Source organism: Guillardia theta (genome assembly GCF_000315625.1).
Source record: "Guillardia theta CCMP2712 unplaced genomic scaffold GUITHscaffold_14, whole genome shotgun sequence".
In the NCBI taxonomy this organism is placed as follows: domain Eukaryota; class Cryptophyceae; order Pyrenomonadales; family Geminigeraceae; genus Guillardia; species Guillardia theta.
The window spans coordinates 536,106-547,599 of NW_005434660.1; the positions used below are offsets into that span (position 1 = coordinate 536,106).

General features: G+C 54.4%; 6 protein-coding genes across 6 annotated transcripts; 4 read left to right on the forward strand and 2 right to left on the reverse strand.

Moving 5' to 3' along the window:
• Positions 1 to 2,784: 2,784 nt before the first annotated feature.
• Positions 2,785 to 3,979, forward strand: GUITHDRAFT_135190 (hypothetical protein; the record flags this gene model as incomplete). The annotated part of the gene is made up of 8 exons (XM_005837471.1): positions 2,785 to 2,829; positions 3,008 to 3,112; positions 3,164 to 3,259; positions 3,310 to 3,450; positions 3,523 to 3,609; positions 3,666 to 3,752; positions 3,804 to 3,890; positions 3,953 to 3,979. 8 exons carry the CDS (start codon positions 2,785 to 2,787, stop codon positions 3,977 to 3,979), a joined length of 675 nt encoding a protein of 224 aa, XP_005837528.1.
• Positions 3,980 to 4,240: 261 nt separating this feature from the next.
• On the reverse strand, positions 4,241 to 4,779 carry GUITHDRAFT_135191 (hypothetical protein; the record flags this gene model as incomplete). Its single annotated transcript, XM_005837472.1, has 2 exons — positions 4,241 to 4,450; positions 4,510 to 4,779. The coding sequence occupies 2 exons, from the start codon at positions 4,777 to 4,779 to the stop codon at positions 4,241 to 4,243; spliced, it is 480 nt and encodes a 159-aa protein (XP_005837529.1).
• A 566-nt stretch (positions 4,780 to 5,345) lies between these two features.
• On the forward strand, positions 5,346 to 5,696 carry GUITHDRAFT_66750 (hypothetical protein; the record flags this gene model as incomplete). The annotated part of the gene is made up of 1 exon (XM_005837473.1): positions 5,346 to 5,696. A coding segment is annotated over one exon (351 nt), but the record flags the coding sequence as incomplete, so codon positions are not given.
• Positions 5,697 to 5,873: 177 nt separating this feature from the next.
• On the forward strand, positions 5,874 to 6,563 carry GUITHDRAFT_66832 (hypothetical protein; the record flags this gene model as incomplete). Its single annotated transcript, XM_005837474.1, has 1 exon — positions 5,874 to 6,563. A coding segment is annotated over one exon (690 nt), but the record flags the coding sequence as incomplete, so codon positions are not given.
• Positions 6,564 to 9,122: 2,559 nt separating this feature from the next.
• GUITHDRAFT_151184 (hypothetical protein) lies at positions 9,123 to 10,080 on the forward strand (the record flags this gene model as incomplete). Its single annotated transcript, XM_005837475.1, has 6 exons — positions 9,123 to 9,314; positions 9,368 to 9,438; positions 9,491 to 9,626; positions 9,673 to 9,765; positions 9,819 to 9,830; positions 9,951 to 10,080. Coding segments are annotated over exons 1-6 (595 nt in total), but the record flags the coding sequence as incomplete, so codon positions are not given.
• Positions 10,081 to 10,130: 50 nt separating this feature from the next.
• Positions 10,131 to 11,120, reverse strand: GUITHDRAFT_103780 (hypothetical protein; the record flags this gene model as incomplete). Its single annotated transcript, XM_005837476.1, has 9 exons — positions 10,131 to 10,184; positions 10,240 to 10,307; positions 10,355 to 10,424; positions 10,475 to 10,529; positions 10,576 to 10,611; positions 10,657 to 10,692; positions 10,734 to 10,786; positions 10,850 to 10,955; positions 10,999 to 11,120. The coding sequence occupies 9 exons, from the start codon at positions 11,118 to 11,120 to the stop codon at positions 10,131 to 10,133; spliced, it is 600 nt and encodes a 199-aa protein (XP_005837533.1).
• Between the last annotated feature and the right edge of the window lie 374 nt (positions 11,121 to 11,494).

Genomic DNA, 11,494 nt, shown 5'->3' on the forward strand with positions numbered 1-11,494 from the left:
CCAACGTTTTGAGTGCAAGGAGGAGTGCGAAGCTGAAGGATTGTGTTGATCATTTGTCTACTTTGACATTGTCTGAGTGTGATGAACGAATGCTGGCTTGCTTGATGGAGATGCTTTCGTATGCGCAGGGATGCGCAGGAAAGTCGGCGTGGGAGCAAGTAGTTGAGTAGGTGCGAGAGCCCGAGTGGGATTGGGGCAGGAGAGTGCTATTGGAGGCATTGCGTGAAAGAGGATACATGGGGCGAAAGGATTTAGCAAGGAGGGGATGGAGGCGTGACGGAGGAGACTCCGGAGGAGATTTTAAGTGTGTATTTATTCTTCGAGGTAGCAGAGATCATGTACATATTTACAGCAATGAATGGTGTGAGAGCGTGAGAGCAAGGAGGAGATTGGGACGTTGACGATCTCGTCTTGGTTATCCAGAAGGTCTTGTGCGATGAATTCCTCGAACAGCTGCACCTCCTCCTTCTTCGCTGTGTTTGCCATGTTCTTGTTCATTGTCGCTGGGGTTAGTTTTGGGTACGGTACTTTCAGGCCTAGGAACAGGGGTTGGGGGTGCAGTGCCTCAGGGGTGGGTGGAAATCGCAATTAAGCTCTTAAAAGCTTCTAGTACCGGTTTGTTTCCCTTACATATCAGGGGTACAGCTTTATTTGGTGGGGGTGGGGTAGTGGTTTTTTTCAGGAAATCGCCATGGCAGCAAGGGCGGCGACCAGGTTTAAGGGTGATTAACTCAGCCTGTGCAATGATGACAATCGTGAAACCACCAGAGCCTATCAGGGATTTGTGAGATCTTCATCATGGTGTCAATCATTCGAATGTCATCGTTGCAGTATTCGATATTTTAACAACACGTTTTCTCTTTTTTCGACTTGCAACCAGCAACGCTACGCAATCCCCGGAACCGTTGCATATTACCTGATAATCCTTTCATCCCATTGCCCTGATTTAGCCTAAACTCGCTTTCGTTTGTTCTTCTGCGTGCTATTTTCTGGCTCAACATCATTATCAGATCCATCCCGTGCATTGAAAGCTTCACGGTCGTGCGGTTTGCTCAGGACAATTCGCAACGACATTGCAAGAAATCCAACAGCTTGAAAACCAAGGCATCATCCCATTTAGAGAGCAAGATCTGCTTAAGATTATTGCAATACTTGTGGTTTTTTAACCTTGCAACACAAGTTGTGCACAAAGGCACACCATGCCACTTTCGAATGCTGGTCATCTCTCTTCGTCTGTGGCATGATGAGCATGTTTTTTTGGCTGGAGGCCTGGGCCTGCCCATGGTGTGGGGCAACTTAGCTTTGCCCGCCAAAACTTTGATTTGAATTTTCTCGTGACAACCTGCCATGGCATGCAGCACCCCCTAGATTCCCCGCCATAGCGCCCCGTCGTCACGGTGACGAGGAGGTCCGGCAGACTCAGGCTGCCAGTGGTCTGACCTACTTTCATAACATTGACGATCTCGTCTTGGTTATCGAGATGGTCTTGTGCGATGAATTCCTCGAACAGCGGCTGCACCTCCTCCTCCAGTCCCTCGCCGCCGCCGTGTGTCCCAGGCTGCCGCTGCTTGGCCATCAGCCTGGCATGGTCTACTGAGTACTGTAGAACTTCGGAATACTATAGGGGAAGGGCCCCATATCCTCACTCGTACTAGCCTTGTTTCCATGAGCCGCCGGCAAGTGTACTAGCCTTGTTTCCATGAGCCGCCGGCAAGTCACACTGCCGGCCGGGCCGGGCGCGGCTTACGGACGGTAGTACAGCTAACTTAACCGTGTCCGATCAGTGTGGGCCCTAGTACAGCTAACCGTTGAACCGTGTCAGTCACAGTGTGGCGTGGGCCGGGCCGGGCCGGCCGGGCCCGCGCGCCGCCGTCATCGTCCGACTCAGGCAGCCGCTGATCCCGGTCCCGGGAATGGGTTTCCGAACTTCAAGTGACTCAGTGAAGTTGACTGTAGCAAGCTCACGGCGGCGGGCCGGCGGCGGCTGGAGTCACGGTCACAGGCCGCTGGGATCGGACCGTACCGGCCGGGCGGGCCGGGCCCGGCCGGCGGCGCACTGATCCGGCCGCGCGGGCCGGGGCACGGGCCCCGGCGGTCGCAAAACGTCCGAGCCAGGTTACCGTACTTAACTTTCAGTGCTCGGAGGAGCCAGCCGCTGACAGTGAGTCACTCAGCCCGGCCCGGCCTCGGCTCACCGCTGGACCGCGCCCGGGCCGGGCCTCGGTCCCCTCGGAGTCCCGAGTCCACTGGCGCATCTTTACTCAAAGTTAAGTTAAAGATCAGTACCCGGTTGCGCAGCATCAGTCCCGGGAAGTTTGTTGGTACACAATATGTAACAGGGTAGGGTGGTGTGGGTGGGGTAGGATGGTATTCACAGGGTAGGGTGATATGTGGAGGGTGTGGAGGCCTTGACAAATGTGGTACAGGTAGGGTAGGGGTAGTTGAATTCGACTGTTGAGTTCGCAATGTAAAGAAGGGGTAGGGTGGGAGGAGGTGGCTTGGAGCCGCCCATGGCCCAACTGCGCCTGCCTGTGCTGGCGGTGCCGAATAGAATTGGGGAAGGAGGAGGAGGAGGAGGAGGAGGAGGAGGAGGAGGAGGAGGAGGAGGGAGTGGTTTTCACACGGAAAGACAAGTGATGAGAAAGAATGGAAGGGGGAAAGAATGGTGGACCAAACCTGAGGACTCTGCGTACGTGCCGTTAACCAGCAGGCGCGACGCGCCCGAGCGATCAGTCTATGCATTGAGCTTCCAAGATCAGCTGAAGGGCAGATACAACTTTCAACATGAAGCAGTTCCTCGATATGGGCAGAATACGGCGTTCAAAACAAGTGAAGATCTAGAGAAGGCGATCAAGCCTACCAGTGAACAACGCTCGCACTTTCGAGGGGACACGGACAGATATGTCACAAGCTATGGATACGACAGTAGATACATCAATGCACAGGCACAGGCATGAACCATTCTCGCTGCTGAAGCTAAGTTCTGGATCATAACATTCACTTGCAGGGCGGGGATGTCTACCAAGACAGCGCGAAGGACAACAGTATTTTCCTGTCTAGGCAGCAAATCAGGCAGGACAGAGTAAGGAGGAACCAGGAGCGCGTCCTCAAGGTCTGTATTGCTCACATTGGTAAACCCTTCATGATCTTTTTTGCGCTTCAGGAGTACGAAATGAAAGAGGCTTTGGATCATGCAAGAAAGGAGCAGAAATTATTGAAAATAGTTGCCAACCGAGACTACTTTGAGTCGTCAAGTCAGGTATGCATACTCACTCTCTCATGTGCATGACTGAAAATTGCTGTCTCCAGGACTTGCACGCGTACAACCAAGATCCCAAGAAAAGGAGCACCTACGAAAAGATCAAATTTCACATCAGCCCTCATATCGAGCAGCAACGCTTAGCTCGGAGGCAGCAAGATAGTTTTGAACGAGAGCAAAGAGTTCGAATGGTAAGAAGGATACTTTTTTGTTTCATCTTGTGTTTGGTTTCAAGTGTGGTGTTGCTAACATTCACGCTACAGTCCGAAGAGAAGAAATGGGAGGAGGAATATTTTCGAACTGACGTTCATCAGAAACGGGTTGAAAGATACCACGAGTTTGCTAACAATGTGAGGGAACTTTATTGGCATGCTGCAATTTTGCTAAATTTTAGCTTGCATTGCAGCTTGAAGAAAAGAGAATGGCAGAAGCTTCGAGGAGGATTGAGGTGGTGAACAAACAGAACGCGCGATATACGGATTTTGCCGAGAGGGTGGGTCCATGAAATGGTTGCTGGCTCTCTTGGCTTCTGAACTCGAACTAGCTTCGCAGTAAGGAGGCAGAAGATGACGCGATCCGACTTCAAAAGCTACAAAGACACAAAGTGCGATACGATCGATTCATCGAGCAGGTTGACTGTTACGCTTGCCAGTGTGACATTTGCCACGGCCACTGACCCCTGCTGTTCATCAGGAGTCAAAGTTTCGAGAACGATTTTGAAATGTGTTTGAGCTCTACTCTGATCCTGTCAACTTTACTTCCTCTTAAGATTTGCTTATGTTGCATCCATGTACGATTGAGTCAAATGTTATCATACGGTCCTTGTGTAACCTGGACGATTTCGATAATTGTTAACAAGATTTAAAGTTCTTGACATAAAGAATGATTTAGATTTTCATTCAAATGTGTGTTTTCAACTATTACATTTACAGCTGCGCAATTTACAACAGACGATGAGCCCCTGAGCTTTAAACAGCCTCTTCACCTCGATTGATTGGACAGCTCCCGATGCGACGCTTGCTCGGAGCTATTCGCAGGCGCCTCAGTGTCGTCAGAGTCGGCAAGGTACTTGATTTCCGGGTAGACAAACGAGTCCTTGCGGCAAAACTCATCCAGCAAGGAAATCATGCCGGACCTCCAGGCCTTGGCATCGAACTTCTGCATTTTGGTTTTACACTCCCTTTCAAGGCACTGCGGAGCAGTCAGATGGCCGCGAGACTGCTGGTGAGCGAGCACGAGAGAGCAAGCACCTTGAAGAAAGCTTGAGAGGTCAGGTTGCCATCGACAATCTCGGACAGCACGTCGAGGATCTCATCTTGGAGCTGCTCATCCCTCGCCACCTCATCTGCAAGGGCGGGAAGGGCCTCGGCCAGCAGCGCATTCAACGCCTTCCGTTGAACCTCAGATGTGCCTTTTGGGAACGGAGAGGATTGCGACAATGGCAGCTTTCGTTGCTGCAAGGAGACGACCCGTTCCCATACTTGCCGACGTCGACCTTCAAGGCCAGCTGCGTTGCTCATGGCTGCAAGCGCGAGAAGCTAACACAGCAACAATCTCATCTTCTCCTCCTCTCAACCCTCACTACAGCTGCTTTCCCTTCTCCTCTCCTCTCCTCTCCTCTCCTCTCTCAATCTGTTCTCCTCATTCGCCTCTCTCAAGCGCAAACAAGCCTTCCTGTCGCCGCAGCCATTTCGCCCTCTAGTTACAAGCCTTGTACCCTACCCCGACTGACCGGTCAGTCTTCGAGATGTACCCCCTCATTAGTAACCTCACCATGTTCACAGCCAACCCCTACCCTATAAATTCATTATGTGCTGCTATCAAAGTCCCCATTCAAACAGTACCCCAACCCATCCAAGTTCATTACCCCACCTCGTTTCTCTGACCCACCCACCAACACCAAGTCACTCTAGCTAGGGTGGTGAGGGCGACGGCGGGAATGCCATGCGGGATCTGCGGAAGTGTCCGCCATGGCGACTGCATGGAGACCAGTGGGAAGAGTAGCAAGAAGAAGGAGAAGACATCGAAGAAGCCCGCCAAGCCTCTCAAGAAGATTGTGGTTCCCCAAGGATGCTCTCTCGCCGACATGTTGCGGCCTGTGAGGGAAGCGGTTCCCAACGCTACTGTCAGAATCCCAAGGAAGGTAATAGACAGCGACTTCACCTGCGCGATCTGCATGAACATCATCAGCGAGACGACGATCATTACGGACTGTCTCCACCGCTTCTGTGCCGACTGCATCACACAATGCTTGAGGCACAGCAAGCGAGAATGCCCTTCTTGCCGCACGCCAGTGGCCAGCCAGAGGAAGCTAGTGAGAGACGCGGACTTCGACACGATGATCTGTAAGATGTACAGAGACGTCTCTGAGCTGCGAGAGATCCAGGACGTCAAGGCGGCTGAATTCGCCTTCAGCGACAATATCAAAGTACTCTCAGAGGACCTCAAGGAGCGGCTGGAACAGCAGGAGCAGCTTGCAGCGGTGGGGGGCAGGAGCATCGAGGCAGATCCAACCGGTGACAAGAAAGGAAGAGGGAGGAAGAAGGCCAAGACCTCCCATGGGGACGATGACGGCAGTAGCGAGGACCAGATGCCGAGAATGGCCCCGGCGTTCATGTCGGAGAACGCTCAGCTCCGGCCGTCCTACTTTGTGCGGCTGCAGGAGAACGAGTACCCGGGGGAAGCTCCTTCCAACTTCACGGAGCCGCCAGAGTGCGCTTGCTTCTACGTGGAAGGGACAGGAGGATGCAAGGCCGACTGCGGGAACCGGAAGCTCCGGGTACAGTGCAACGCGGAGACTTGCCCTTGCGGGGAGAACTGTACCAACATCCTGTTCAGGGCCAACGTGAAGGGGCAGGTGGTGAAGCCGTTCCAGCGGGCCATCCGACTCGGCGTGTTCAACCACCCCAACAAGGGCTGGGCCCTCAAGACTCTGGAGGACGTGAGCAAGGGGCGGATGCTGGAGGAAGTCCTGGGAGAGGTGCTGACCCTTGCTGAATGTGCTTCACGGCTGCAAACGCCAAAGAGGAGGGCGGCAGCCAAGACGTCAGGCTCTCACTTCCTGATCTCCCTTGACAGGGAGCAGGTGGGAGAGGAGATGCTGTACCTAGACCTGACTGAGAAATCCTCGCTCTCGCGGTTCGCGAATCATTCCTCTACCCCAAACTGCGAGTTGCAGATCTGGAATGTGTTTGGGGAGAAGCGAGTGGGGCTGTTTGCTCTTAAGGACATCAAGAAGGACTCGGAGATCACGCTTGACTACGGCGAAACTCACGTCGGAGACAAGGGCATCGAGAACCATTGTGATACACGGGGAAAGCAGCAGAAGGAAATTCCCTTTCGACAGTACGTGGAGGACGTGGTGGAGCTTGCAAGGCAGCGGGAGTGCAAGTTGGCGACTGATGAAGCTGTGATGGAGGTGCATCAGGAGGAGACTACGACGACTGCTCATAAGGACGCGAAGGATCTCGGACGAGCTGAGGAGTGCAAGGGCGAAACTGTTTCTGCCGCCGCTGCTGCTGTGGCTGCTGCTGCTGCTGATCAGGACAAGTGCACTGCGAGCAAAGACCAGGAGTCTGAGTCCTCACAGCCTGTTGGGCTGCCCCAGCAGGAGAAGAGGGAGGCAGTTCAGAGCCTTGGGGTGAAAGGTGATGAGGAGAATGAGGCAGGCACAAAGAAGCGAAGATCTCGGTGGGACATGGGGAGGTCAGATGCCAGCAAGGAGAGCAACGAGACAGGAAGCGCCTTGGAAGTGGGTAAGGAAGAGAAGCCGTCCATGGGTAAGAGTAAGGAAGAGAAGCCGTCCATGGGTTTGCATGATGCTCTGCTCTCGATGAAGATCCCGACGTCCTCCAGCACCACTTTTCACCATCCCATGAGTGAGCGCTCGACAAGCAGCTACCACAGGAGGCAGCCCACCAGGGGGCCCAGCAGGGATGAGGTGAGAGACGATTATCTGATAAGGGACGGGAAGGCCATGTCGCTGGCGGAGATCTTGAAGCACTGGGGGCTGGTCAACGATGACCAGGTCGAAGAGGCCTATGAATACTCGAGGACGCATGACCTGCCCTTGTCTGAGGCCTTTCAGAAGCGCTTCAACACCCCGGTGGAGCTGATTGAACGAGCCTTCCGACGGCGAGACGCCGCGATACGGCATCTCGACTCGCTGGAGCACCCGATGAGGAGCGGCCGGTCGGAGTCGAAGCCAGGGGGTCATGATGGTGAAGGGAGTGAGGCCCTTAAGGCAAAACTCGAAGAGATGCAGAGAAAGGTTGAAGCGCTTGAGAGAGAGAAGAAGCAGCAACAACTGCAACAACAACAACTGCAACAACAACAACAGCTGCAACAACATGACCAGTATCAGCAATATCAGATGCATCAGCAACAGTACCTCACACAGCAATATCCGTATCCGCAGCATTATCAGCCGCCCCTTCCACCTCCTTCCCACTTCCCCACCCCCTCCCTCCCTCCTTCGTATCCCCCTGCTTCCCTCCCTCCCCCACAGCATCCTCCTCCTGTATATTCGATGAATGGCGTTCCTTCTGGAGATACACCCTCTGGCTGGGTAGGAGGCGACACAGTCAGTTCTGCGAGCTACTCCAACTACTACAATGCCTCTGAAGGGGGGCAGGAGGCGCCGTTGCCTGCTGCTACTCCCTTACCTGCGAATGTAAATACTCCAACCCCAGTGAGTTGTCAGTTGGCCTTCTTTCCTCCCCTTGACTTGTTCGTTGCCGTTGACTTGGGAGGCAGGATATCTCTTCAAGGCAGCATCAGTCTCTTGCTGAGCAAGGCACCACAGTTTCTGGCGGTATCACTTTACCTCAACTTCCCTCCTTCCCTCCTTGTCTCCCTCCCATTGCCCTTTCCCACCTCCGCCCCCACCTCCACCACCTCCACCACCTCTTCAACCCCCTTCCCCCCCCCCTCCTCCTTCTTCCCATAGTCGAGATACATGCCGATTTCTCCACTCTCACTCCACGGCACTGAGTTTCTCCTGCAGATCCTCCCCCTGTAGGGCCGGCAAACGCGCAGACTCCTCAGTCACAGACTGCAGAGGGCACTGCTGCCTCCTCCCAGCTGGCAGCTGCCAACTCTGCTCACTCCTCCATCGACACAACAGACAGAGACCTCAAGGCAAGAAACCCGAGCACAGCCAAGGTGAAAAGAGAGGAGGACGCGACCGAGCAAGCAGCTCTCGTTCTCAGACCCTCACGTGTCTTGTGCAGAGGTCTTCTTCCTCTCGCGGCGATCATGGTGCACGGAAGATGGAGGAGATCAAGACTGTCCTCGGGCCTATTGTTTGCAAGTGGCTGAGCTTCAAGAAGAAGGAGCCAGAGTGCACGTTCCTGCTGTACGTCTCCTCTCTTTCTCTCCTTCCTCGCTCTCCGCTTGTTCTCATGTCCTGGCAACCGCAGGGATAAGGATGAGTTCAAGACGATTGCTCGGCGACTGGTACATGAGCTGCTCCCAGGATCAGGTCACAAGGTGAGACTCTCTCCTCCCCTCTCCCCCTTCCTTCCCTGTCTTGTCTCCCTCTCTTGTCTACCTGTCTTGTCTCCCTCTCTCTGGGCACTCGTGATGGTGCGATGTCAGCGATCGCTCGGGAGCGACTGCACAGTAGAAGCGCTGGAGCAGCCGAGGCTTCAGGCTCAGGTCAAGGAGCATGTCGACATCTTCATCAAGCGCCGCCGACAAGCCGCCAAGACTGAACCTGCGTCCTGATCCCTAGAATACTCAAGGGAAGCAGTACCCCTCCCATACTATATCACCCTACCCCCCTTCTCTCTTCTTTGATAGTGAAAGATAATTGAAGGACCCCCTACAAAAATACCCCACCCCCTCTGTTGGACTCTGATTCGGAGGGAAAATGCGTGCGTGGCGGATTTTGCTGATAGCGATGGTGGCGGCGGTGGCGATGGCGGGAGAGGATCATTTCGTAGAGGAAGCGACATCTGTGAAGTTCCCTCTGGACATCCCAGGAGAGAAGAGCTCGCTCGTCCTCCTCGGTGCGACCGTCAGGGTCAAGAAAATCCTCTTCGTGAATGTGCAGGTAACTTGGCCATCCGACATGGCGGCAGAGGAGGATGAGGCCATGGCTTGCAGGTGTATGCTGTCGGTGTCTACACGGAGCCAGGCGTCGTCGAAGAGCTGAAGGGAAAGGAGCCGAACGACATGTCGGGCAGAGGAGACGCGGCCTCGTGTTGGAAAACTGACACCCGTGCACAGGTACAAGTATCTCATGGAGCATCCCGTCCAGTCGTCGCTCAGACTCACGATGGTGAGGAGCGTCACGGGGGATCAGATGGGAGGAGCCCTCAAGGAGGCCGTGCAGCCCCGCCTGAAGCTCTTCGCCAGGGACGAGGTAGGACGAGCCGGAAGGGAGATGGGGGCTAACTGGTGGGAGCAAGGCCTCGACTGCAGGAGACATGTCAGCCTTCGAGAAGCAATTTGACATGAGCTCGCTGGCAGCTGGGACTGTCTTGACATTCTCTCGTCTGCAGGCAAGTGAAGGAACACAGGAGGGAGGGAGGGGGCTCGCATGACATGCTTGCAGAATGGAAATCTTGTGACTGAGATTGACGGGAAGGACAAAGGAGAGATACAATCAGAGGCCCTCTCAAGATCTCTGTTCAGGTTGCTAAGAAATGAGATGGAGGAGGAGGATGACGGCTGTTGTTGCTTGCAGCGTGTTTCTCGACAACGATTCAGTTGTGGAACGATCGAAGCTGCTTCAGCGCCTGCCGGTGTTGTAACAAGGGACTGGTGGGAAGCAAGAGATGGACGGAGTAAGATTCCATTGGAGCTAGGGACAGGAGGTAACTTTAAGGAGAGAACAAACTACAACAGCACAAAGTGGTCGGCGTTGCTAATCAGCAAACAGTTTCCGTCGAATCCTTGAAATATCTGAACCCTTGGCTTTCTGTGGGATCGGAGATAGTTAGAGAGCGCATGATGTCAACCATTCTCGTGCTCACATGATGCTGACGCTGATCTTTGTTTCTCTTCGCACTCTTACCATCATGGCGCGACTTCGGCTTCACACCTGCAGGGACGTCAGCGCCAGTAAGGTTGAGAAGCACGCTGGGGAACCTGCTGATGCTACTCTCTTCCATTCCTCATGCTTGGTCGCATTCTTGTCCATCCACTCCCGCACATCCTCCTGCCGCGTCATGAGTCCTCCTCCAACAGGAGCTGCCGATCCTCCTCAACCTGGTTCCCATGCGCCGTCCACTTGTCAAAGAACCAACTCTCGATGTCCAAGTCCCTGGCGGCACGAGATCACAACCCATCAGTCGAGGCACAACCCTCACATCAGTCTTCCCGGATCCTCCAGGTCTATCGCACCGCTGAAGCACCATACGTCAACCCGCCGGCCACTCAAAGTCTCTCACCACCTTTTGTGAGCGTGGCCGAAGGCTCTCCAGACGCTGCTCAACCGTGAGAGGGGGAGGGGGAAGTGTCATGCTACTTGAAGGTTACGTCCTCGGGCTGCGACGACTCCGGGGGCAGGTCTGAGATCTCCTGCGGGGGGACGAGCCACGTCAGTGGGCCATCAAGTCAGGCCCTCCTGTTCGCACGCCTGACCTCGCATTGAGAATCGACCTCCTTGTCCCAGTCAACGACAGAGATCCCTTTCAATCCGTAACGCTTCTTCGTGAAGTCAGGATCGTCGCGCACCAGCCGCGGCAGGCTGTCAAGATCAATGAGATCGAGTCAGCTCCTCCGTCTCTCACCCCAAGGAGTCTCTGTACGTAGGAACGCGAGCCTGCGGCTTGTTGCCAACGTTGTAATGGCAGTTTCCAGGTAGGAGAAGTAGACAGAACCAGCAGGATAATGTGACAGAGATGGGCGACATCGATCACAACACTTGTAGATAGGATGAGGGGGTAGGAAGAGAGTGAAGAGTGAAAACAACACGATGAAGGAGAAAGAAACAGGAGGAGGCTGATGTGATGGTGGAGGGAGCGATGGCTGTTTCAGTGAGGTACGTGCTTCCTATAGAGGGAGGTTCAAAACTCTCGAATGGGAATGTGTGTGTGTGTGTGTGTGTGTGTGTGTGTGTGTGTGTGTGTGTGTGTGTGTTGGAGGGGGGGTGGAAGGGGGGAAAGACAAGGAGGATGTAGCAAGGCAAAGAGTGGGAGAAGACGCAGGGAGGTTGGGGAAGAGGGAAGGAGGAAACAGGTGACAGGGGGGAGACAGAGGGAGGAGGGGAAGGGGGAGGAGTGAGAA